Raw genomic sequence first — 27742 nt, 5'->3', positions numbered from 1 at the left:
CTTTTGAACTGTGGTGTTGGAGAAGACTCTTGAGAGTCCCTTGGACTGCAGGGAGATCCAACCAGTCCATGCTAAAGGAAATCAGTCCTGAATATTCATTGGAGGGACTGATGTTGAAGCTGAAACTCCAATACTTTGGCCACCTGATGTGAAGAACTAACTCATTTGAAAACACCCTGATGCTGGGAAAGATTGAAGGTGGGAGGAGAAGGGGACGATAGAGGATGAAATGGTTGGGTGGCATCATTGACGTGATGGACATGAGTTTGAGTATGCTCCAGGAGATGGTGATGGACAGGGAAGCCTGGCGTACTGCAGTCCATGGGATTGCAAAGACTCAGACACGACTGAGCGACTGAACTGAACTGAATGTTCCAAGTTCCTATCCACTACTGTTTTTTACAGCATCAGACTTTATCTTCACCACCAGACACATCCAAGCTGAGCATCATTTCTGCTTTGGCCCAGCAGCTTCATTCTTTCTGGAGGTGTTAGTAATTGCCTTTCCTTCTTCCCCAGTAGGGCTTCCCTGGTGGCTCAGAGGATAAAGCATCTGCCTGCAATGCAGGAGACCTGGGGTTGATCCCTGGGGTGGGGAAGATCCCCTGGAGAAGGAAGTGACAACCCACTCAAGTATTGTTGCCTGGAGAATCCCATGGACAGAGAAGTCTGGCGGGCTACAGTCCACGGGATTGCAAAGAGTCGGACACGACTGAGTGACTTCACTTTCTTTCTTTCTTTCTTTCTTCCCCAGTAGCATATCAAACACTTTCTAACCTGGGGGCATCTTCTGGTGTCATACCTTTTTGCTGTTTCATACTCTTCGTGGGTTTCTCATGGCAAGAAATTGGCAGCGGGTTTCCATTCCCTCCTCCAGTGGACCTTCTCCATGTTTTGTGAGAACTCTTTGCTATGAACTGTCCTCCTTGGGTGGCCCGACAGGGCGTGGCTTATAGCTTCATTGAGTTAGGCATGCCCCTTCACCCGGGGAAGGCAGTGATACATGAAGGGGAGCGTTAACTTTATCTTTGAATAATACTTTGGAAACTCATTTATGTTGTTGCATTTTGCGTGCTAAGTCGCTTTAGTTGTGTCTGACTCTTTGTGACCCTATAAATGCAGTGTAGCCCGCCAGGCTCCTCTGTCCATGAGACTTTCCACACAAGAAGAATGAGCTGCCAACCCAGGGATGGAACCCATTTCTCTTAGGTCTCCTGCATTGGCAGGTGGATCTTTACCACTAGTGCTACCTGCATATTATTGGTAAATTATTTTTATTGCCAAGTAGTATTTGATTATTTGGATTTACCACAGTTTGTTCATTCACCTGGCTAATGATCATTTAGTTGTGTTCCAGGTTTTGAGTGTTAATAAAGCTGCTAGAAGAAACATACAGTTCTCTGTATAGACATATGCTTAATTTCTTTTGCATAAATATCTAGGAATGGAATTGCTGGGTAATATGAGACATGTATGTTTACTTTTATGAGAAACTGCCATACTGTTTTCCAAAGTAACTGTACCTTTTTTCAGTTCCTACCAACTTTTCCCATCCTTGCAAGCGCTCAGTACTTTTAGATTTTGATGTAAGTGTTATTAAAGATATTTAGTGCTATGTCATCATGGTTTTAACTTCCAAATTTTAAAAAAAGTATTTATTGGCTTTGCTGGGTCTTGAGCTTTTCTCTAGATGCAGCAAGTGGGGGCTGCTCATTGTGGTACCTTCTCTTGTTGCCGAGCGTGGGTTCCAGAACACAGACTCAATAGTTGTGGCACATAGGCTTAACCCACCAGGCACCTCTGTCAATGGGGATTCTCCAGGCAAAAATACTGGAGTGGTTTGCCATGCCCTCCTCCAGGGGATCTTCCCAACGCAGGGATCAAATCCTGGTCTCCTCCATTACAGGCGAATTCTTTACTGCCTCTCTGAGCCACCAGAGAAGCTGAAAAATTCTTGAGTGGGTAGCGTATCTCTTCTCCAGGGAAACTTCCTGACCCAGGGATTGAACCAGGGTCTCCTGCATTGCAGGTGGATTCTTTACCAGCTGAGCTACCAGGGTTGCAACTAAGTGCTGGGGCAGCTAAAAGAAAAAAAAAATGAGAGTGTAAAAGATTGGCTTTCAAAATGTTTTGAAATTACATGATTCATGACTTAATTATTTTTTCATTAGCATTCCCACATTGCATCAGATGGTAAATCATATGCCTGCAATATAGGAGACCCAGGTTTGATCTCTTGGTTAGGGAAGATCCCCTGAAGAAGGGAATGGCTACCCACTCCAGTATTCTTGCCTGGAGAATTCCATGGACAGAGGAGCCTGGCCAGTTACAGTCCATGGGGTTGCAAAGAGTCAGACACAACTGAGAAACTAATACACAATTGTCATAGCATTATATAAGTTTGTGTACAGCAAGATGATTAGACTTACATACATTATGAAATGATTATCGTAATAAGTGTTTGACTATCCATCCTCTCATACAGATAAGAAATTATAGGAATAGAAAGAAAAAGTTTGTGATGTGACCTCTTTGAATTTACTCTCTTAACAGCTTTCATATGTAACATAGAGCAGTGTTAATAACTTAAATTTATCATGTGCATTACATCCCTCATAGCACTTTAGAAAGTATTGAAATACCTTTGTATTTTGGTAGGCTCCTTCTCTTAAGAGTGTTTTGTGGGTTTTTTTTCGGCCGTGCTTTGTGGCATGCACAATCTTAGTTCCTTGACCATGGATGAAATCCCTGCCCTTGGCAGTGGAAGCATGAAGTCATAACCACTGGACCACCAGGGAGTTCCCTTTAGAAGTCTTCAGCATCACAGATTTGTTCAACAATTTTTTTAATCCTCTTAAGTACAAAGGAATCGTAGATGCTACAAAGAATCTCTTGAGCATCTCCTGGAAGCATAACACTGCCAGGCCTTTGTTTAGCATTAACTTAAGGAATCTTCCAAACAGGAGAGGGTTATGCCTGTGCACATGCACACATTACTAGGACTAAATGTGTTAATCAAAAGAGCCAAAGATGATGCACGTAGTACTTAGAAGAAGAAATGAGGGACCTATTTAAGAAAGCCGGGTAGGATTGGAATAGGATCTTGAGTTTTTGAAAAGCCCATGAAGGAGAATTGATGGTTTTGAAGAGATGGTCGTTCCCTAAATATTTTCTCTTTTATTAATAGCTTTGATTTGGAATACTTCCTTCCATCTTCTGCATGCCAGATTTCTGTTCCTGTTCCAGTTCAAGTGGTACATTCTTTGCGGTAGGGCTGTAGCATTTATCACATTAGACAATTGCATTTAGGAATTCTGTCTCCCACTGGACTTGAAATTTCTTTGGAGCAGCAGATCAAGTCTGTCATATTCACCTCTCTTTTTCCTTGCATAGTTTCTGGCCCTTAGACAGTATGTATTTAATAAATATTGAATGAATTTTTATTGTCCCACCTATTTATCCCGCTGGTGTTGAATGAAGTAGGACAGTAGCCTAGAGTATGAAAATTGCAAGTTCAGGGAAAGATGCTAAGTGGTATGATACTCTTGCTTATTTGCTCAGTCGTGTCTGACTCTTTGCAACCCCATGGACTGTGGCCCTCCAGGCTCCTCTGTCCCTGGGTTTCTCCAGTCAAGAATACTCGAGTGGGTTGCCATTGTCTCTGAGAGATGTTCCTAACCAAGGGATTGAAACCAAGTCTCCTGCATTGCAGGTGGATTCTTTACCATCTGAGCCACCAAGAACATAGAATTTGTTTAGAAAGGTGAGAAGTATAGGGGAAGGTACATTTGAAATGTTGGTTAGGGCTGTGTATATCAGCCTGGATTTCTGTGGAAGGCATAATACTTCAAACTGAATGCAGGTGTTTAAATTTTACATGTACAATGAATGCTACACATGATACAGAAGTTTGGAAGACTTTTTTTTTAATGAGGACATTAAACTTAGAAAAATTATTCCTTTATTTTTGGTCGTGGTGGATCTTTGTTGCTGTGTTGTGGTCTTTCTCTGTTTGAGTGAGCAGGTGCTGCCCTTCCTTGTGCTCCGGCTTCTAACTGAGGTGGCTTCTTTTGTTGCTGAGCACTTGCTCTAGGCACAGAGGTTCAGTAGTTGTGGTCACGGGCCTAGTTGCTCCACGGCATGTGGAATCCTCTCAGAACAGGAAGGAACCTCACCCCTGCCCCCTGCGTTGGCAGGCGAATTCCCATCCACTGTACCAGTTTGGAAGGCTTTTGAGAAAGAACTGAAAGAGTCTGAATTTAGTGGGAAACAGAAAGGATGGGACAAATTCCGAGAGATTTTTGAGTTGTCAAGATTTTACTTGGAAGCTTTTTAAAGAGGACAAGTCACTTAGGACTGAGCTTTCAAGTAAAAAATGTGGTGGCATCATTAACAGACACAAGGAAACTGCTCTATCTGTATAGGGGAGCGTGTATGTATTGGTTTACTTATGAGATCATGTGTGCGTATTCAGCAAGGGGTTAAGATGTCAAATTTGAATTCTAGCAGAGACTATACAAATTTAGGTAAATCTGGGAGCTGAAGTTGTTTGATGATCAGTAGTTGACGCATTAGAAGACAGACCTTGAGAACTTTGCATTTTAATGAGAAGGAAAGTTGCCTCATCGTAGAACTCTAGAAGTGTTAGGCGGAGGTGAGCATCAGTGGTGATGCAGACTGGTAGAAGACTGAGGTCATTGGATTTCTGAGAATCGTGACTTTCTAGAGAATTACATTTAAGGGAGAATTTGGGTTATAATATTTGAGAGGGGAGTAGAGAAGGGGAAGACTAAGATAGATGCACGGTTAGTAATTAAGGTCAGAATATGATTAATAGAGTGCAGAGTGCATGATAGCTCCTTGGCAAAGTTATGACCAACCTAGACAGCATATTAAAAGCAGAGACATTACTTGTACAATAAAGGTCCATCTAGTCAAAGCTACGGTTTTTCCAGTAGTCATATATGGATGTGAGAGTTGGACTGTGAAGAAAGCTGAGCGCCAAAGAATTGATGCCTTTGGACTGTGCTGTTGGAGAAGACTCTTGAGAGTCCCTTGGACAGCAGGGAGATCCAACCAGTCCATCTTAAAGGAAATCAGTCCTGAATATTCATTGGAAGGACTGATGCTGAAGCTGAAACTCCAATACTTTGGCCATCTGATGCGAAGAACTGACGCATTTGAAAAGACGCTGATGCTGGGAAGGATTGGGGGCAGGAGGAGAAGGGGACGACAGAGGATGAGATGGTTGGATGGCATCACCAACTCAATGGATGTGAGTTTGAGTAAACTCTGGGAGTTGGTGATGGACAGGGAGGCCTGGTGTGCTGCAGTCATTGGGTCACAAAGACTCGGACATGACTGATGACTGAACTGAACTGAGTGCATGATAAAAAGTACTTTGAGAATTCAGAGGAAAGACAGGAACAAATAAAAAGATGCTTGAAGATACACAGGAGTTACAGGCAGAGTTAGTGAATGACCTCTGAGGTAGTTGAGGTTCTGTTAAATAGTATGGAAAGCCAGATGTAATCAGGTTGGTATCTTGATGAATAAATAGGATGATATTGCTTTTAACTGACAGGAAAAGAGTACCTTTTACACTGTACGTTCCAGTGTGACAACAGTCTCCACATAATCACGTGTTTTGGGAGAAAGTAGGACTTTATAGGGGAATTTGACATTCTGTAAAAAGGTGTTAGATGATAATTGCTCTTTGAAGTTGATTTGAGGCTAACAACCTTCTGAAGATTCTTTTTGTACATAAGTATTCTTAAATCTTGCCTGGAAAATCCCATGGACGAAGGAGCCTGGTAGGCTGCAGTTCATGGGGTCGTTAAGAGTCAGACACGACTGAGCGACTTCACTTTCACTTTTCAGTTTCATGCATTGGAGAAGGAAATGGCACCCCACTCCAGTGTTCTTGCCTGGAGAATCCCAGGGATGGGGGAGCCTGGTGGGCTGCTGTCTATGGGGTCGCACAGAGTTGGACATGACTGAAGTGACTTAGCAGTAGCAGTATTCTTAAATCTTGGGTCTATAGTCTTGTAGGCTTGACTAAAGATCACTTCTTAATTTGTGAGTTGAGAAATCACTTAACCATCTCAAAAGGTTAAGGCTTTTTCATGGCTTTAGTTAAAACCCTTTCCTTACTTTGATGTTCAGGGTTTTATTTTATATACAAACATAAGTGAAAGGACCCAAATCCTATAAATTTCTTGCCTATGACTTGGTTTCTTTTCTGTGAATGCATTTCCCTACTCCAGGGGAGAAAACTGAAAGATGGCAGTTCTTTGTGTAAGTAAGTGCAAGTGTTTGTGTAAGTAAGTGTTAGTCGCTCAGTCATGCCCAACTCTTTGCGACCCCATGGACTACAGCCCATCAGGCTCCGGTATCCATGAGATTTTCCAGAAAAGAATACTGGAGTGGGTTTGCCATTTCCTTCTCCAGGGCATCTTCCCAACCCAAGGATTGACCTTGGGTCTCCTGCGCTGCAGGCAGATCCTTTACCGACTGAGCTACAAAGGAAGCCCTTGTAGCTTCCCATGTTGTTTGTGTAGAATACATTAACCTGTTGTTAAAAGTAGAGTGAGGTTGCTTTCCATACCCCTCCCCTCCATACTTTTTACTTTCTGGTTAATGTAGTTGATTTCCCATCAGTCAATTATATTTTAGCCCTCTAAATTGAGTCCATTTAAGTCAGTGTATTTAATTGGAACACCATCCTCTATGTAACATCTTCATTTCATCTATTCCCTGTGGGAGTTTACCTGTAACTTTTAAAAACTGGACTTTGCACAGCCTCTTATGCATAGCTGTTTGTTTAGGCTTTTACCAGGTTAGCACTGCTTTATCTCATTCCCCATTCAAAGTTCAGTTTTCAGGTTATCTCTTTTCGAATAAATGTAATTTATTGAGTAATCAAATAAAAAGTTACCCCCACTGCCAGTTTCCTTTGCCTGTCTCTCTGATCTAAATTGATGATACCATGGCTTCATGGCCATCAACTTTAGTAACTGTAAAGGTAGTGGGCAGTGTGAAGCCTCTCTTGAACTTTGTTACAAAAACTCCAGTGTATTTTGACCTTTCTTTGATATTGATTGTGTGACACTTTTTTTTTTTTTAACTTGGCAGTACGTAGGTGACAAAAGTGGCAGGTGAATGTGTACTTTATAAATGTGATGGGAAATTGGGATAAGTAACAAAGTCTCGCTGGAGAAGGCAATGGCACCCCACTCCAGTATTCTTGCCTGGAAAATCCCATGGATGGAGGAGCCTGGTGGGCTGCAGTCCATGGGTCGCTAAGAGTCGGACAGGACTGAGCGACTTCACTTTCACTTTTCACTTTCATACATTGGAGAAGGAAATGGCAAGCCACTCCAGTGTTCTTGCCTGGAGAATCCCAGGGACGGGGAAGCCTGGTGGGCTGCCATCTCTGGGGTCTCACAGAGTTGGACACGACTGAAGCGACTTAGCAGCAGCAGCAGCAACAAAGTCTCGCTGAAGAAAATCTGGAAGTAGAGAAGAAAAAAAGGGGAAAATGAGAATCCCCAAACTCAGAAACAATACCTAATAGTGTTTTTTTGTCATTGACCTTTGAACAAAACTGTTTTGTACATAATATTTTATTGAGAGGGTAAGTTAGTATTTTGCCACAGCTTGACATCAGTTGTTAACAGTAGTATTAAATGTACATAATTTCCACGTTTTTGTTGTTTTATAAAATTTTACTAGATAAATCTGTTCCTCAACCTTGCCTATCATTCTTAATAGAAATACTGTGGTTTTTTCCTTCACTATTTTTTAAGAGTGTTTATTTGCCTGTGTCTTCATTGTGTCCTAGAGGAGCTTACCTTTTGGTGCTTGGGCTTTCTAGTTGTGGTGCATGGGCTCAGGCTTAGTTGCTCTGTGACAGGTGAGATCTTAGTTCCCCAAACAAGGATCAGCCCCATCCCCTTGCATTGCAAGGTGGATTCTCAAACATTGAGCCATTGGAGGAAGTCCCTGCTTCATTTCTTTAAACATAGCAAATGAGTCTCTTTATGCATCAGGATTTGTTAATCCTTATTGTTGGAGGTATTTAGGTTTGGGGGAAACTAATGGCACCTGAAATGACTGTGTCTAATTTTGCTTTGTGCTTTATCTTTTTTTAAATGAGTTGATTTAAATGTAGGTTGCACAAAATTTAAGGTAGAGCAAAGATTGAAGAACAGACTGCCTGGATTCTAGGCTGGGTTTACTTTGACCTTACAACTAGGATAGAAATGACTAAGGGAGAACTGAAGGGATAAGCCACTGTGTGAACATTTCTTTTCTTGAATGTGCCGCGGGCTCCAAGACAGCACTTTATTCTAGCTTATTTGTTGTTGTGTAGTTGCAAAGTCATGTCCAACTCTTTTGTGACACCATGAACTGTAGCCCGCCATGCCGCTCTGTCCATGGGGTTTGGATTTCCCAGACAGGAATACTGGAGTGGGTTGCCGTTTCCTTCTCCGGTGGATCTTCCTGTTCCAGGGATTGAACCCACTACTCCTGCATTGGCACATGAATTCTTTACCACTGAGCCACCAGGGAAGCCTTTTATTCTAGCTATTGGTGGCAAAAAATGTTATGAAAGAGAATGCAGTGTTTAAACAGCAGCAAAAGTAAGGATTACCATCACCTGAGGCATAAGGAACAGCTTTTTGCCAGATTTCCAAATTCTGCCTGTGGCCTGGGGTGCCTTCTGCATGGCCTTCACTTTTAGCTCCTCCAGCTTCTCTGCTCCTCTTTTTGTTACTGCTTGAAAGCCTTACCTTTCTCTTCCATCTCCTCCTCCTGTTTCTTTGGCTGCTTCAAGGACTGCTTGCCACTGCCTCTACCCCCAGACCCTGGCACTGGAAGCAGTTAAGCATTATATAAAAAAAATAATAATAAAAAAAAAGAATTTTTTTTTAATATCAACTGAGAGTTTCAAGGCAATCGCAAAAGGAGAAACAGGGAACCTAATACAGTATTATGTAAAAATTGAGTTGGGAGTCACCAGGATTAATTTAATTGAATTTTATCTGTAGGCCCCTTTATGGCTGGTATCTGATTTTTATTAAAAAGCATCACAGTTGTAATGATAATGGTGGGCTATCTTTGTGAAATTTTTTAAAAGGGGACCTACTTTGGGGGAATTCCCTGGCAGTCCAGTGGTTAGGACTTCTCACTTTCACTGCCGAGGGCATGAGTTTGATCCTTGACAGGGAGCTAAGATCCAGCAAATTTAGTGCAGCAAAAAAACCCACCTTGAAGTTTATTTGTTAACAGGAATTTAAACTGCATCTTGATTTGCTCAGTAGTTTGACACACACAAACGTGTGTATATATGTGTATTTAAACTAGTGATACTCATATTTTCTCTTTTTTCCTCCCATTTCTCTTAATTCTTAGTGTTATGACTTTTACTGTTTGGAGGGCTATAGGCATACATTATTTACTTTAAATGATGAAAGGTTATGTTTCTGTTATATTTTTTACTTATCTTTGAGAGTTGGGGCTTAGAGGTACATTTAGGTCGCACCTAACCCATTCTGTTCCCTGTTTGCGTGTCTATATTCCATGATAGATTATAAACTCCGAAGGCTAGAGTCCTGTTCACTGAGGTATCCCACTTACTATGAACAGTGCCTGACATGTAGTTAATTAATGTCAAGAAAGGTTGAAAAGACATACACTACATGTGAAACACCTTTATCTGAGTATTTCAAGTATTGCTGATTTTTAATGGTAATTATGATTTTGAAACAGTGCAATTAATCCCTAGAAGGCGAGAGTATTACATAAAGAAGACAAAAGCTAGTACTGTCTGTAAGTGCAATCTCCCAAGTCTTGAGTTGCACCCTCTGCTTAGTTTTCAAAAATAAACCATTAGAATCTAAGAGTGTAGGAGATAATGTTCCCCAAAGGAAAAATATACTATGAGTAAAAAGACTTTATTATGGTGCCACCTAGTCTGAGACAGCACTGGACATGCCACTTCCCCTTGTATTGAGACATAGGGAGATCAAGAAATAGAGACATTGAAAGAAAGAGGAAATGGCAAATGTTGGAGGTTGTAAGTAGTTATTGGGAATTTATTATTTTACTGTTATTTTTAATAAGTGATATTTTACTTTCATTTGAATGGCTTAGAAAATTTGCTTCATGGTATTTAACAAAGATGACTTTTAAGAGTTATTATTCCTATGTTTGTTTCCCTAGTATTTGACATTGTGCAGCAAAGAAATGGTTATGGAGAAGCCCAGTCCGCTGCTTGTAGGGCGGGAGTTTGTGAGGCAATATTATACTTTGCTGAATAAAGCTCCAGAATATTTACACAGGTAAATTTTAATTGGATTATTTACTATTTTTATTTACTTTTATTTTCTTGACTATGACTACATATAAATTTTGTCTTTCCTGTCTCCTTGCGTCCTGACAAGTATCTTTACAAAGCTCATCCAATATTTTAACAAACTGATGGCATAAAACCCATCTTTTTTCAAGTTTCCTCCTTGAATGAAATCTGCAGTAAGAAAAACACTTATCAGATCCCATTATATAACACATTCACATCTGTACACACACTTAACATACACAATTACATAGTCTGGTATTTTATGTTTGTTTTTTTAAACCACAAACTTGACCAACTAATGGGTTCTAGTCTTGATGGGAATCACAGGTTAAGTTTTTCGTTTGGTTTTTGTGTGGTTTTTAAAAGTTCTCTGTAGCAGTGTTAGGAAATGAATCAGTTAATTGATTTCATTTGTGAAAATTCCTTCAGATTGATTCACAAGAAAATATTCCTTTGTGAGATGGCAACAGTAGTCTTATTTACTAGTTTGGCAAGACATGTATAAGCTTACTTTTTTCCAGAGATTGAAATGAAATTGATTTATATTATGAGTAGTATTTATCATTTTTGTTCTACCTGTTGTATTTTTTTAGTAGGTCAAAGATAAGTGAGACCTTTGTAAGGACGCTTTGCCAGCGTTTGTTGTAGAACACCCTAGCCAGATGAGTTAAGGATAAGTATGTCGTTGCTGCTTTGCATGGGAAAGAATGTTAAAGGACTTTTCTCTTTGATATATAGGTTCTCTGTATAAATGTGCTGGGCATTCTAAAGTTCTATTTTGCATTGTGCCCTGCCATTGTTAAGCATGTGTGTAATGCTCCCTGTGTTATTCCAGGAGACATTTTTAGATAACACTGCCCCCCCAAAAAAATGAATCAGTACCTGTACATTTTTATGATTATAAAAATAAAAACATTCCTGTTGACAGTATATGTGAGTTTGAAGGAGAATGGAATTATTAAGGCTTTTCATTATCTGAAATTTTATCTTCACTGTGTAGGTATTAGCATTTTTAACTTTTTCTTAAGTTTGTTTAAAATTTTTCAGTTACTAACACTGTAGTGCATATCCTTACATGTGCGTTTTTGGGCATCTTTCTAGTTGTTTCCTTAGGATAACTTCCTAGAAATAGAATTGTTAAATCAAAGGTATGATTTTCTCTAAAGCTTTTCTTATGCACACTTAACAGCCAAATTGTCCAAATGATAACTGTATACATGCTTGCCAGTAGTACATGAGACAGAACAGTGTAAACATAAAAAAAAAAATATGGGTAGTGGTTAAAAGCATGGGCTCTGGAGCCAGCTGCTCTGACTTGATAGGTGTGTAACATTTGAGGAGTTAATTTAACCTCTTCTGAACTTCAGTTTGTTCATTTAGATAACAGCACTTAGTTTAGTCCTGAGGTTGTTAGGAGACTAGAATGAATCAATACATGTGTAGTGCACTGAGAAAGTTGTTTGTCATAGAGGAAGTCTTCCATGATTTATTGCAGTAGGAGCTGAATTCTCTTTATGAAAAAATTTATTTTGCATTTTTGATAACCTTAATTTAGGAAGATCTCCTAGTTGCTTTAATACCAGAGAAACACTATAATTTATCATGTACTTAAGAGCAGTATAAAAAATATTGAGAAATTAGATGCTAAAATAATATATATATATATATTTTAAACTTGATCTCTGAATTATTTCAATTAATTTAAATTAAACTTTTAACCTTAGCCTTTGGAATTAGTAGTCATTTGGAACTCTTAGTAGAATGAATGTTAAATAGTATCTGATTCTAAACAGATCTAAACAACTTTTTATGTTTGACAAAAATGGGTAAATAAATAGCATCTGTATTTAGAATATTTTGAATGTATCATTTTCCCACTTAGCAGCATATAGATACAGTAAGATGAGAATAGCTAAAGACAGCATGCATAACTAATAGCTACACACACTAAGAATTCTATGTCATTGCTCATTTAATCCTTATAGTAACTCTGTGGAGAAGTTACTCTTGTTCCAAGTTACCAAGGAAAGTGAACTTGAAGACTGTTAAGTCTCAAGGTTACCCAGCTAATAAATGACAGAGCCAGACCTGGAAACTAGCTCTGCTTAATAGCGGGACTCTACTCCCTCTTAGACTTCTTTCTCTTCATAACTTAATGTTAATCATTATCAATGCTTTTACAGGTTTTATGGCAGGAATTCTTCTTATGTTCATGGTGGAGTAGATGCTAGTGGAAAGCCCCAGGAGGCTGTCTATGGCCAAAATGTAAGTGTCAATTTCATATACATTTAAGATTATTTTAATTTATTTAAACTTGTTTAAGTTAAGATTATTTTATTTAAGTTAGGTTAGAGGTTTGGAAAATAGCCTTCTTGTGCCCATGGATTTCTTCTTGACTGTAATCAGTTAGCTGTGCTAAAATTTATGTTGTAGTACTTGTCAAATGTGCTTTGAGTTCTTATAAACATTGATTTTGTAGGAAGCACAGTATTAACATTGGCATGGATACAAAAGAGAAAATGGGACATTTTTATATCACTGGTGTATTTTATACCTGAAACAGTTGAGACAGTGTATAACATTTATAGAAATGTGGGCTAAACCTTATGTTACAGGAATGAATAGAAATATATTCCTTATGACTATGTAGAGGATGTGGGATTTCAGCTAGTCTCTGAATTATAGGATTGGCCTTACCAAACAAGAGGAAATTGAAGGAAGAAATGCAGACAAGCAGTAAAGTAAAACCAGGTGTGAGGTGATGTAGTAGTCAACGTAGTTTATGGAGCATGGGTCTGTCAGTAATGCATAGCATGGCGGAGTGGATTCAAATGAGGCAGAGAGATTAAGCAGTTAGAATTCTAGAGTTGTGAGGAAATCGGTGGAAGTCTGTAGTATTGAATAGGTAACCTAGTATTAAAAAGGTAATGCAATATCATGAGTTTGTATTTCCTCCCTACCTTCTCCTAATAAAGGATATACACCACAAAGTATTATCTCTGAACTTCAGCGAATGTCATACTAAAATTCGTCATGTGGATGCTCATGCAACCTTGAGTGATGGAGTAGTGGTCCAGGTCATGGGTTTGCTGTCTAACAGTGGACAACCAGAGAGGAAGTTTATGCAAACCTTTGTTCTGGCTCCTGAAGTAAGTTTTCGTTTCAATTAATTTTCATTTATGTGATTTCATTTTGCAGTTAACTAGTTGCTGGAAGTGGCTAGAGTTTCCTCTTACAGGTATAGATATGCATGTAGCTGTTGTTGAGAAATCTGTGTTGGACTTGTTCGTTTATTTGAACTTTCTGTGCTTTGACTGTTTAGCAGAAAAAAACGAGATCCTGATACAAATGTGCAAACAGATGATTAAGATTACAGAAGTAATATTAAAAGTGTATTAATAGTTTGAAAGTAGTCATTTCTTGAGTTTAAGTATTCTGTGATTTTCTTCATATTAACATTATAGCATGTTCAGCTTTGGAAAATTATATTTAGTCTATATATTATTTCTGTATTAAAATAAAAACTTTATTCTCTATGTCATACCATGTTTATGGGTATTTATGGAGTATTTGGGTGTTTTTTTTTTATAGGGATCTGTTCCAAATAAGTTTTATGTTCACAATGATATGTTTCGTTATGAAGATGAAGTATTTGGTGATTCTGAACCAGAACTTGATGAAGGTGAGGTTACTTTCAAGATACAAGGGTTTTGTTGGTATCAGTACTCTTTAATAACATGTAAAGTGTGAAACTTACAGAAATTTGACTCTGTAACTGAGTCAAAGCCCCTTTGCTCCTTTTTGTTCTTTTTTTTTTGGTTTGTTTAAAAAATAGATGTTCTTTATATGAAATTATATAAAAATCATACGCAGAAAGTAGAAAAAAATCTCCCTCAATGTCATTCTCTATAGATAACCAAGAATTTGGTGCCTACTACAGAATTTTGTTATATTCTAAAAGTGGAAGTAGCTGATTCAAAGCTAGGCCTTTTTTTCATCTAATGTGTCTTTGTTAGCTGTTTATTTTTTTGTCTATACCATAATTATGTAATCTTCTATTGACATACATCAGCTTGTTTCTTATTCTCTGTCATTATTGCTTCATTGAATTAATGTGGCAAAGGAAACTGAGTTATGACTTTAAGACCATTTTTCCTGGGGACTTTGCTGATGGTCCAGAGACTAAGACTCCACACTCCCAATGCTGGGGGCCCGAGTTTGATCCCTGGTCAGGGAACTAGAACCCACGTGCTGCAACTAAGATATGGCACAGCCAAATAAATAAATATATTTTTTTAAAAAGACCATTTTTTCCTACTCTTTCCTTTTCTTACTAATAGATCTTTTTAAAAAATAGTGTAATTCCAAACTTCTTCATGCTTGCTCTTTTTTAAGAGAACAAGGAATATTAAGTGTCTTTGTACTTTCAAGAAATATGCTATTTTTAAACTATGTTATGATTTCTTTGAACATTAAAAATATATATATGAAATTGTATATTAAGCCTCTTAAAAAAAGATGTGGTGTATTATGTGTTGTCAGAATCAGAAGATGAAGTAGAGGAAGAACAAGAGGAAAGACAACCGTCTCCAGAACCTGTGCAGGAGAATGCTAACAGTGGTTACTATGAAGCTCACCCTGTGACGTAAGAATAGTGCTTGCAAGGCCACCTTTGGCCTAAACTATTCATATCATGTAGTTGCAAGTGGTTTTTGTTCCTAGAATTGTTGCTGAAAGTAAATTCTTGATAAAGCTATGTAGCCTGTGCCTGAGTATTTACCATGTATATGCAAGAAATTTGGAAAGCATATTTACGTTTAATTCAAAAATCGAACATGGATTTGACCTAAAACTAATCACTTGCTAATGTGTACTGTTTGGGACAACACAGAGTAGGCATTTAATTTTTTAAATAATGGGTTTTCCTTACTTCCTAATAGTTAGTGCTAAAGTAAACATGTTGAGTAATCCAGTTTTTACATTTAGGTTAAAGAAATGCTGCTTGAGAGTATTGTTCCTTCTGCCTTCTGGTTGTTAATGAACTTTGCTTCAAAACAGTGTATATTACTTGTTCTGCCCATTAATTAGAGAAATGCTGAATTTTCTCCTATTTGAGTTGATCATTTGACTCCTGCTGAAAAGTGAACGAAATGTTTTGTTGTAGTAATGGCATAGAGGAGCCTTTAGAAGAATCCTCGCATGAACCTGAACCTGAGCCCGAATCTGAAACAAAGACTGAAGAGCTGAAACCTCCAGTGGAGGAGAAGAACTTGGAAGAGTTAGAGGAGAAGTCTGCTTCTCCTCCGCCTGCTGAACCTGTTTCTCTGCCACAGGAACCACCAAAGGTTAGATCAGAGGAACTCTTTAGACCCGTAACATCACGCTTTCATACGGTGCCATTAATGAAGCATGACCTTTGTTCTGTTGTGTTGATTGCTGAATAGTAAACTATGCTTTTTTATGTGTATGAAAGAAGCTGTGGGGTTTTTTTTTTTTTGTAATTCTGAGGAAATCTTATTTCACCCCCTAAGAAACACCCCTCAGAATAAAATTTAAGATTGATTCTTATCTGTGTGCAGTGTTTAGTACCATAGTGAAATTATTTGAGTCCATGTAATAAAGCCGAGAGTTGCTCTTCCATTCTGTATTAAGTCCTCTACACACGGATGCAAATAGGAGTCATGCAGTTTCCCAAGTTAAAACAAATTGGCCTATTGTTAAAACAAGTGATACGTGTGCTATTTCTGGTTTAAATGGGAACAATTTCCTTATTACTACACCAAACTGTCTTGGAAAGATGAGTGATGCCCATAGTGTTTCATTTAAACCTACCTAAAACATCTTTTATCTTTCTGTAAAGTAGGTATATTTGGGTAGTGAGAGGAGATTGCTTGTTCTATTTGGGAATGTCTGTTAAAGTTTCCAGCTAGTACTCTCTTCTTTTCTGTCCTTCCTCTCTCCCCTTAGCGCCATCACAACACCTTATCTTCCCCCCAAAAGGGGAAATAAATTGATTCTGTTAGGTTCTTATTTTTCTAGCATGTGTAGTTGTTAGTGGTTTTGTTTGCCACTTGCTCATCTACTTAGAGCATATAGGAACTTGCTTGTGGATTTATTTAGTAGTTCAGACAAACAGTCATAATCTTGCATAATGAGATTTTGAAACCTGGCACATAGACTGGCATGTGTGTGTGTGCCTTTCTTTTTAGGAGTCCTCCAATATAGAGCAATAGTTTAGAAATGAAAAGAAAATATATATTTGGAAGTTTCCCTATAGGAATGTTGGTGGTTTTCCATGATTAGTAGTCTAGGTTTGTTGCATTTCCTGCAGGCTTTCTCCTGGGCTTCAGTGACCAGTAAAAACCTGCCTCCTAGTGGCACTGTTTCTTCCTCTGGAATTCCACCCCATGTTAAAGCACCAGTCTCACAGGTAACCAATCTGTGAACACATTGGATTGTATCCTTGTTACATTGCCAATTGCTTATCTTTTTCATACTTTTTAAAATGAGTCAATCAGAAATTACGGATTAAATATACAAAAAAATTGTATTAAATGTCAGTTGCACCCACTTTAAACACCAGATCTCCATTCATCATCTATATAGGTGGTATTTGGGGTATGGGTGTGTGAAATACAGATTTAGTTACTTTTAACAATATATATTGTCATTTAAAAGCCTTCTTAAAATAACCAAAAAACTCCTTTTTATAAGTTTAAAGTATCATTTAGCAAAAATATTAGGGAAGAAATTTGAAAGCCACAGAGTACTATGGCATTATAAAGAATCATTGTTATTTTTTTTAAACAGAAAACTTAAAAAGAAAAAGCACTGCCTAAGCTCTCAGTCTGTAAGTGGTTCATACTGTTTAATTGAAGCCTGTACCAACTTATGACTGTAGTGTTCACCTTAGCTGATCATTCTAGTATTCTGCCTTTTGTCTGTCATCTTTCCCACCCCAGAGCTGTCAAAACCATTGAAAAATAAAGACACTGGCTACCTAATGTGTTCATTAGATATACTTTAGAGTTAACCGAATTCTAAAGTAAATAGGCACAGTTAAAGGGTGTCCAGTACTTCTCCTACATTTTGAGTCAAGCTTCATTCCGGTATAAAATTTACATGTAAAATGGTTAGTGCACATAAAATTGTGTTTATACACCTCTTTTTGTGCTCTAAACATTGAAACTGTGAGATTTCAAAAGTAGCTAGGAATTATTAGGCAGTCTGCCTGGTGTTGGTACGCATAATTAGCTATATAATAGAATACGTGGCCTTGTGGTAGCTTTTCTTTTTTCTTTTTTTTTTCAGCTAGATATTCAGGAAATACTGAGTAATTACCTCAGAACACAAATTAGAAGTCTGTCTTAATGAAGAAAATTACTTTGCCAAGTACTGATTGTACTTTTCTACCCATCTGAAGACTCAAGAAGTGATTTTCTGAATTTTCTTTTGGAATTCTTGGTTTCTTACCAGATTTGTGTTTGGAATTTTTTGAATTATTACTTGAATTTCAGAGAGTTGGCTACATTTATTTTAAACTTAGCGCTAGTTAAAAGTTAGAGTAACTAATGCCTATTATGCCTTTAGTATGGCACCACACATTGTGCAAAGTACTTATTTATTCTTACCTAATCCCTACAACCACCTTGTGAGAATGGTTACTGTTATTATTCCTGTTTCACAGACAAGTAAATTGAGACATCGAGTACTTCACCTAAGGTCAGACAGCTATATAAATAAAATAGCAGGGCTTTGAATTCATGCAGTTGGATACCCATGCAAGCCTGTAGGTTTCTTCAGCCCTTGCAGGGCAGTGTATCTCTGTTTACATCAAAGAAGAGGAGTGCTATATCTAAGTCATGTCTGTATATTACATTATATTAGATCCTAGCCTTTTGTCTAGAGAAATCAAATTTTAAGAAAAAAAAATCAGGGTAAGAGACTGGATTGTGTTTTAATAACCTATCCCCTTATTAAGACAAAATTTTAAACATTTATAATAAAAACTTTAAGTTTCTGACCTCCTTAAGCTGTATAAGAATGGATTCATAATTGTTTTCCTTTTGATTTAATAAACCATTCAGTTTTATTTGTCACTTTGGTATAGTATCCATTTCCTTAACACTTTGAGCATAGATTATTAATAAAAGGCTTCCCAGGTGGTGCTAGTAGTAAAGAACCCGCCTGCCAGTGCAGGAGACATAAGAGACACGGGTTCGATCCCTGGGTCAGGAAGATCCCCTGGAGAAGGAAATGGCAACCCACTTCAGTATTCTTGCCTGGAGAATGCCATGGACAGAGGAGCCTGATGGGTTCCAGTCCATGGGGTTGCAAAGAGTCAGATATGACTGAAGCGACTTAGCACACATTAATAAAAGAATTAAATGTAATTCCAAAGTATTGGTAGGCATGAATTTAGAAGTAGTTAAGTTATTTTCTTGGCAGATTTGTTGGAAGTTGATTAGTTCATTTAAATAGCTTTTGTTTGGTTGAAGTACGCATTAGTTGTGGTTTTACCTGCTGTTACTGAGTTGATTTGATGGTTTCATTTTTATTTCATATTCTGTTTGCTTTCATTTGTGGAATTTGTCATGTGAGCACACTTTCTGGTTGCATGGAATCAATTTTCAGGCCTGAAGGTTGTATGTGGTTGTCTTAGTTACTTTATCTCCTTGGAGCAAGAAGTTTTCATGAAATTAATCCTGAAGAATTGTAAGTGCATAGCTGGCTTAGTTGACACATATTGAAAGAAATATTGATAAATTTTGTTTGTCTCATGTTTTTCTTGTACTGACATCAAATATCTAAAAAGTTGCTAAATTCATGTATGGGTTATTTGTAAGATGTTGGAACTTATTTAAACTTGTGTTTTTAATATTAAATCCTTAAAGGATAATAGGAACTTTTTTGTTTTACTACTTGTAGTTATTTTTGTTTTAGTTATCTTTTGAAAAGAATCTGAATCAGTCAGCTAGGATTCTTTTTCTTGGATTGAATGAATTGAGGTTTTTCTAGATATTTAAATTAAAAAGTGTGATTTGCTTTGTTCCTTAAGTATTAGCTTCATCAAACTTTAGAAAATATCTATTCTTTAATAAGGTTTTTTATTCATACTGTTCAAGTTGTGCTTTTAGGCCCTGCCCTCCTCAGTTGAAATTTCTAAACAACTTGCCTTTTCCATTAAATTATTATGTAGTCTTAAATTTTAAATACAGATACCAGTGGTCTCAGGGCTGTAATGTTGGCTCCCTGGTCAGGCTAGAACATTCTCCTACAGGTTTTGAATTAGAGAACCAAATATAATTTAATTTTAAATGAACTATTAGTTACTGAACATCTGTGTTTAATAGCACTGTACTTGGTACTTTTTCTGGTGTAGAAATAAGATATGGTCCTTGTAGGAATAAATACACATAAATAATTTAAATAACCTGAAAGAGTTAGACATTGAAAAATTTTCTTTTAGCTAAAAATTCTAGAACATGGGAAGCAACTTCATTTTGAGAGAAGTAGGAAATCTAGAAGAAAAATAACTGAGTGAGACAGGCAAATTTATTACAGACTGCTAGGATAGGAGATAATATACCTTTTGGTTACAGTGGGTGAAACGAGAAATTGTTTTTGGAAAAAACATAGCTCTTTGTATCAAAATTTGTCCTTGCAAATTATAGTATCCCAGTTATATAAACTATGAAAGAGTGTGAGCCACTCTTGGGCTGAGGTACTCAGAGGTGGTCAGCCATAAAGATAGCTGGTTTTCTGACTTGAGGACACATTCTCCATATTTCTGCTAAGTGTTTTCAGCATTCTTTGAAGGTGCATATGTTTTCTCTCTTCCTTGGACCATAAATATTTGGGCAATAGACTGCCTGAAGAAGTTGGAAATACTGAAATGCCATGTATGAAGGAAAAGGTAATAGATGGTAGATGTCATTTTATGTTTTTAATAGTTATTTAATTACATGTATTTAATTTATCAGTTAGCAGAAACTTTTGGAGGGTAACTTAAAATGATCTATTACTTCTCCTACCACCCTCAAGAAACAGTTAAGAAACATTATTGGGGTCAGTCCTTAAATAAATGCATACTTCTCTCATAAGGAAGAACAACAGGGAGCTAAAGGACATCTTTGACTGTTTGAGATGCTATAAACGTTCTTGTATTGTTTTTTGTGTGCATCTTAACTTTAAGGTAGTATTTTTAGGTGCCAGCGTATACTAAATTTTATATTTTGAATTACCAAAATATTGATTTAAAAAATTATTCATGATGTGGAGTTTATATGAGCACTAAATTTGAAGGGCAACAAACTAGGTAATTAGAAGTATGTATCATATATTCTTATCTTCCAAAGATAAAGACGGCTTTTTATTTTGTATATGTATTTACATGAAATGGCTCATCTTGCATTTTTTACTTTTGTAGCAGTATCTGTCTCAATGTGGATGTAACTTTATTGAAAAAATATGGTTGTAAAAAACAGCTTATGAATTATAACCTAGAGTGAGAAAACAAAATTTACCCTACAGTCCTAGATTGGTACAGAATATCTTTATAAAAATTTATGTTTCACATATATAGGACATATATTAAAAACATTCTAGACTTAAAATTACCATAATGCCTGCTGGTGACTTGGTTGTTGCTTTAGTTTGGTTGTTTTTCTCCTGTGAAATGTGTTTCTTTATAATGTGTTTTTTTCCTTTGTATTTTAGCCGAGAGTGGAAGCTAAACCAGAAGTTCAATCTCAGCCACCTCGTGTGCGTGAACAACGACCTAGAGAACGACCTGGTTTCCCTCCTAGAGGACCAAGACCAGGTGAGTCAGCCCCTCCTGTGATCTTCAGCAGTTAGCACTTGAAAAGTTAGAAAAAACTGAACTGAAAAAAATTTTTTTAATTATAATGTATTTTATATGCAAATCCTTTTAGTACCAAGTTGCTTAAAGGCTAAAGTAATCTGATATATATACAGCCTGGGTAAAACAACTAACTTTGAGGGGAAATTAGTTGCACTGCCATAGAGACATGTATTTTGAAAATGTTAAGAGAATTTTGAGACACATTTTCTTTGGTTATTGTCACTGGTTCTAAGAATTCAAAACCGAGCTGCCAATAACCTACTCTCTTACTTAGCACTCTTATCTCTTCACAGATAAACAATAAGCACACCCTGATTCTTCTTATTTTGATTGTCTTAGGTATTAAGTAAGTGGCCATGATTTTTGACTTGTTTCCATTGTTAGCTAATATATGTAGAACCTATATTTGAATTCTATAAATATGTTTAGATTGCTTTCGGGAGGAGGTGGGAGATAGTATACATCATATTTAGAAAATAAACTTTTTTTAATAAAAAAAGTGTGTTATTAAACCAGGAGTTATGGGAGCTGGGATTTATCCCAGCCTTGTCACTGAGTTTGTGATCTTGGGTAAGACCCTTAAATCATGACATTCTCTTAAACCATTCAGTTACTACACAAATTTTTTCTGTGTGATGCCTTTCTTTCTATGCCTCATTCTGTTCTTTGTGTTAGTGGGAGGATCATATAAGATTTTACACATGTAAAAAAAAAAAAAAGAGGGTGCTCATGTATATATGAGCACCCTAAGGTGTATAAAAGCTTATATAAATGACAGTATTGCTGTTAAATTGACTGATTTGGCTATAATTTTATACAATAATCTTTTATACAAGATTAATTTGTGAACTGTAAAGTACTAAACAAATATTTAGTACACATCTCACTATATCTAAAATCAGTTTGGTGCCTGGGTGATGCAAGAGTTTGGTTAAGGAGACATACTTGTACTGCTGATACTTGGCTTTCACATGATCAGACCAGTAGATTGAGAAGAAGGGACTTTAGCAATCTAGTCAATACCCTCGGGTAACACTTCAGTGTCATGTTGTTTTCTAACTAACCTACTAATAATAGGCAGTTCCACAACTCAAAGGAGCTTATTATCTTATTAAACTAAAACAAGAATATCAAGTGTTGGGGTTTTTAACTTTCATTGCTTTGAGCTAATTTTTATTATATGACATTGTAAACTTTAATATCTGCTCTGTTCCTCTTCTCAGGCAGAGGAGATATTGAACAGAATGAATCTGAGAACCGTAGAATAATTCGCTATCCAGATAGTCATCAACTCTTTGTTGGTAACTTGCCACATGATATTGATGAAAATGAACTAAAAGAGTTCTTCATGAGTAAGTGGTTTACTTTGCTTTATGGTAAAATTAAGCAGGAGTTGAAGAGAATTTTTTTTCTAATCATAAGACTTATTCTTCTTGACTTTTATTTCAGAGAAAGCATTCTGTTGTTAATAATCAGGATTTTCACATAATATTATATTCCATATAATTGATGGTAATGCCAAATATTTCTGACAACTATTTTGATTTGCTGTAGTTTCTAGAGTTAAAAAAAAAATTTTTTTTTAGACTTTTCTTCCCCTTTGTTAGTTACCGATTATTATTTTTTTAAACTTTTTATCTTGTATTGGGGTGTAGCCAATTAACAGCGTTATAGTTTCAGGTGAACAGTGAAGGAACTCAGCCATACATATACATGTATCCATTCTCACTCAAGCTCCTTTCCCATCCAGGCTGCCACATGACATTGAGCAGAGTTCCATGTAGCTCTACAGTAGGTCCTTACTGGTTATCCATTTTAAATATAACAGCATGTACATGTTGATACCAAGCTCCCTTAACTATCCCTTCCCTTTTATGCGTGCCCCCCCGCCTCCTGAAACGATAAGTTCGTTCTCTGTGAGTCTGTTTCTGTTTCATAAGTAAGTTCATTTGTGTCATTTCTTTTTAGATTCCATGTATCATGTCATATGATATTTCTCCTTCTCAGTCTGACCTACCTCACTCAGTATGGCAATCTCTAGGTCCACCCATGTTCCTGCAGATGGAATTATTTCATTCTTTTTAATGGCTTAGTAGTACTCTATTGTATATGTGTTCTACACTGGGGAGAGCTCTTTTTTCATAATACGATTTTTGAAAAAACATTTACGTCTGTACATAGTGTGTATCTTTAGGTACTGGTCACCTTTAATTGATCAGGAGTATAAGGTTATATCAGATGTTTCCCAGTGAGTGTACTTAGTGTTGATTGACCTGGTTCTGTAGAGGTTAGAAGAAAGAGCTGGGTGAATCAGTCTTAAATTGGGAAATGGGATTCATCCGGCAAATACAAATCTAATATAGAAAATAAAATTGTCTCTCTAAAATGTGTAGGTAACTTTTCCTTTTGAATGGACTGATAAAGATGCAGGGCAACAGAATAGGCTAGTTGTTGGCATGTTAAGTGAATGACCTGTAAGAGTTGAAAGTACCTTAATGCACTGGCTATAGCAGCTTGCAAGTTGTGTTTTGAAATGGATCAGGAAGAATGATGTATTTCATTCTGAACAGTTAAAGTTACAAAATATTCTGTTAAAATATTTTATCCTTTGTGTAATGTATATTTTCACAGGTTTTGGAAATGTTGTGGAACTTCGCATCAATACCAAGGGTGTTGGGGGAAAGCTTCCAAATTTTGGTTTTGTGGTTTTTGATGACTCCGAACCAGTTCAGAGAATCTTAATTGCAAAAGTAAGTGACTTAAATGGCGTAATTGAATACCGTATTATTCCTGTTGTATTTAATGTGAATAAGTCTTTTTTAAACGGTACAGTTAAAAATAGTTTACTATGAACTAGTATTTATGCAAAGAATAAAGATGTGTTAGTAATTTTAAAATTTGAGGCATGGGTCATTTTAAAATAAATTTGTTTGATTATTTACTCTGGTAAAGAAGGTTGGATATTGAGAATAGATTGCATATTGAGAATTTTGAAAGTTTTTTTTATGTTTTTCACTATTTCTTACACCACTGTTACCGTCTAACCTGTCCATGTACATTTTTTTCTTCCTTTTTAAAGCCAATTATGTTTCGAGGGGAAGTACGTTTAAATGTGGAAGAGAAAAAGACAAGAGCTGCCAGAGAGCGAGAAACTCGAGGTGGTGGTGATGACCGCCGGGATATTAGGCGCAGTGATCGAGGTCCTGGTGGTCCCCGGGGAATAGTGGGCGGTGGAATGATGCGCGACCGGGACGGAAGAGGACCCCCTCCGAGAGGTGGCATGGCACAGAAACTTGGCTCTGGGAGAGGAGCCGGGCAGATGGAAGGCCGCTTCACAGGACAGCGTCGCTGAGGCTCCACTGTTGGCAGAGTCTTGGCAGTGGTACATTATTCATCGTGTTTGCATTCTTGTTAATTTTTTTTTTGGCTTTGGAATGTGACACAGCCTTTTTGATCATTTCTTTGATGTGAAAAGCATCTTTCGGTTGTCAGTTAAATTGAGGTGGACATTATTTCCCCAATTTTACAACAGGATTCGCATTGTTAATTTATAAATCTAGACTTGGAGAATTAAGGACTGAGAAATGACCATATCTTAAACTGTCTACAACAAAGTGAACTTAAAAGGACATGCCCAACTGAATTCAGGTCCTTTGAGTCAAAAAAATCCTCTGCTGCACATTTTGTTTAAGTGTTACTGTTTCTGCCTATTATTGTTGGAAACACAAATAGTGCAATTTGTGCAATTGGAGAATCTTGCCTTTTTTTCTTGGCTCCCCCCAAAAATACAAACCAACAGAAACTTGTTATGCACTCATCAGAATGCACTAATGGGTACTCTGAACTCGTTAACCTTGACATCTGCAACAGGAGGCAAGAGGGGAAAAAAATCTTTCATCTTTTTTTCCAGTAGAGCATAGTTTGTGAAATGATGAGGGCATTTTTACCTGCTTGCTGTGACCAGCGTGTGTACACATAAACCTTAACAAGACTACAAGTATATTCCAGAAGGAAGTCATTTAGTTATGAACGAAATAACAAAGATCAGAACTTCAAATGCTATGGTCTTGAATGTTAGACCAGATTTAGTAGCTCCATATCTAAGGTTTTTTTCTACCTGCCCCTCTTCAGTACAGAGATGGCTGGCTGCTCAACACACTCCTCCTCCCCCTTTTCCTTTCTTTAAGCTGTGTACAGTGAAAATTGTCTTTACTGTATTTTTGTTCTCTGGTAATGTAATACGCATGATGGTGCCTTCTATTAATACATCATTCCAGTCTTGCTGGTAATTTTGTACAGTATAGTGTATAAATTGCTGTGCTGCAAAGCCAAACAGCTGCAAAATGTTGAGAAATCATTGAAGTATATAAAAATTGCAGTATCTTTAAAATCAGTAAAATTGACTAGTATATTATTTACCTTGTTCTTCAGTTAACAATTTTGTGTTCTCTGTGGGAGGGAGTCTTGTGTGTTTGGGAGGCAGAGGGAAGGAGGAAGTCAGTTATTTGAGTCAAAGTCTCTTGTTGACTTTTCTCTTAGCCTGAAGGTGAACATTGAAGCCTATCACTTGAGAGGTGCTTGGAAAAGTCAGTCAACTTGATCTATATTGTTAGTGACCTTTTAAAAGCAGTCAGATTCCATAAATGGCACGTAAATCTGAAGTAAGGATACTGCAATTTTCAGAGAAAAGAACAGCAGCTCTTAAGTGTTTGCATTTTCTATTTGAGGGGGCAGGGAACTGTCATTCATTTTGCACAATTCTTGACCTGATGTCAGCACCTGAGTGGCTCTGAATTTAAGTCTGGGATGACATCTTTTATTTTTACATGAATCTCTAAACAATTCTGTGAGCAAAGTTTGTAGCTGCTGGATTATTGTCTGTCTTTATAGCAAGTTCCGGTAAACCACAAATATGACAAAGGATATCCGATTTTATGCTTGGAGTATTTGGTACCTACCAGTTTCTGATGTTTCAGGCCAGGAGTGGGGTAAATAAGTGTGACCACTTAAAGCTGCTTGTAGCATGGAAGACTTCTCCATTCTGTCTTAGTAAAAACAAACAAAAAATGCACTTGACATAATAGCAAACTGTTTCTTAATTATGAAACTGTTTGCTGTTTAGTAAACTAGCAAATGATGCACATATTTTGTTTTCCATGTACTGGGCAATGTAAGTAAAATTAAGCCTGTCCCCTTTTTCCCCACCTTGAATGAGGTCTTCCATGTTCGAGGAAAAGTCTTGCACTATTGGATATATTTTGGGGACACAGATTTCTCAGTTTCCATTTTGGGGGGCTTAAGGATTTTTTTTCCTGTTTGAAATACATTTACGCTTTCTAATGTATAGTACTTGAAGTTCTTACAAGAAAATTACTTTCGAGTTTTGAAGCTTTTATTCAAACTGCTTTTAAATAAGTGGTTTCTTGTCAGTGTTTTTTTTTTTTTTATAGCATATTGTTCCTCTTTCATTTCTTTCTCCTCCTTCATTTGATATATATATATGTAAAATTTTCAATCCAAGATATTGCCCTGCCGCCCATGAAAACTGTTCTGGCACCAAAAGTAATGATAAATGTTAAGTGTAATAGAAAATTAAAGCAAAGAGCCATTCAGCTTCAGTCTTTACATACCATGAATAAAACTTTAAAACATCACATGGAGAAGTTTACATGGTGATTGTTCACCTGCAGTACTGTGGACTTTTAACATTTTGTCCCCTTTTCAGTGAACCAGAGTAAAAATATTCATCTACCATAACTGTTATTTGCTGGGTTTTTTTATTGTTGTTGTTTGTTTTTATTTTTTGGATGGTAATATTCTATTCTATCCTTATGACACTATTGCAACCAAATTGGCTTTACCATCTTGGCTTTAGTAGGTATAGAAGACAATGGATTACCATCTTTATTGCTGTAATGTGTTAAGCATTATATGCTAGTAGTATCTAGTTTAATTGTTTCAGGTGGAAAGTATTCTTTGAGTTTCCATTTTGAATGTGTTTGGACTAAACAAACAATAAACTACTGATGTCTGCAGCATTTTATTTATGTCCCTAATTTAATCTTTAGGTTTGTGTTCCGAAATATTTTCTCCCAGTTGCATTTCACACAGCCTCAGGAAATAAGGAATTGTTCTAACATCAACTGATGATTATTTGTGAAATTTGATACGTAAAATTATTTAAGTAAGACTTGGAACATAATTACTTGAACTGAGATAGGTGCCAGTTCAGTTAGATAATTGATAAACAAGATAGAGAATGTTAGACCAGAATAATAAGTAGTGAGGAAGGTGAGAAGCAGACTACTAAATGTTTATTTATTTGTTTTTAATAATCTTGGGTTTTCTAAAGGATTGCTACTTCATCTCAGAAGGAAAAAAGGATGGGAAGATCAAGGTGATCTGAAGTTATGGACATGACCAGTTCAGCAATTGGAACAAATTTGTGAAGCTCTAAAAGAATATTAAAAGGGAAGAGAATCATTCACTCATAGTTAACAAATATACTCTTCAAA

At 36.9% G+C, this 27742-nt stretch overlaps 1 protein-coding gene across 2 annotated transcripts in view; it reads left to right on the top strand.

Annotated features, from left to right (window-relative positions):
• G3BP2 (G3BP stress granule assembly factor 2) overlaps positions 1–27433 on the top strand; it is a 37242-nt gene extending 9809 nt beyond the window's left edge. Inside the window, exons 2-12 of one of the 2 annotated variants that reach the window (XM_068975719.1) lie at positions 10228–10346; positions 12547–12628; positions 13339–13512; positions 13955–14045; positions 14906–15008; positions 15528–15708; positions 16695–16793; positions 21083–21185; positions 22451–22579; positions 23859–23977; positions 24307–27433. In XM_068975719.1, the coding sequence (XP_068831820.1) occupies positions 10252–10346; positions 12547–12628; positions 13339–13512; positions 13955–14045; positions 14906–15008; positions 15528–15708; positions 16695–16793; positions 21083–21185; positions 22451–22579; positions 23859–23977; positions 24307–24579 (1449 nt within the window). In that variant the 5' untranslated portion in view covers positions 10228–10251 and the 3' untranslated portion in view covers positions 24580–27433. The remainder of the gene's footprint in view (positions 1–10227; positions 10347–12546; positions 12629–13338; positions 13513–13954; positions 14046–14905; positions 15009–15527; positions 15709–16694; positions 16794–21082; positions 21186–22450; positions 22580–23858; positions 23978–24306) is intronic. The other variant, XM_068975720.1, reaches the window with a different exon arrangement.
• Positions 27434–27742: the final 309 nt, after the last annotated feature.

The sequence above is a fragment of the Capricornis sumatraensis genome, chromosome 7, assembly GCF_032405125.1.
Source record: "Capricornis sumatraensis isolate serow.1 chromosome 7, serow.2, whole genome shotgun sequence".
Lineage (NCBI taxonomy): Eukaryota > Metazoa > Chordata > Mammalia > Artiodactyla > Bovidae > Capricornis > Capricornis sumatraensis.
The sequence above is the reverse complement of the archived record's forward strand: the minus strand, read 5'-3'. Positions and strand labels throughout refer to the sequence as shown.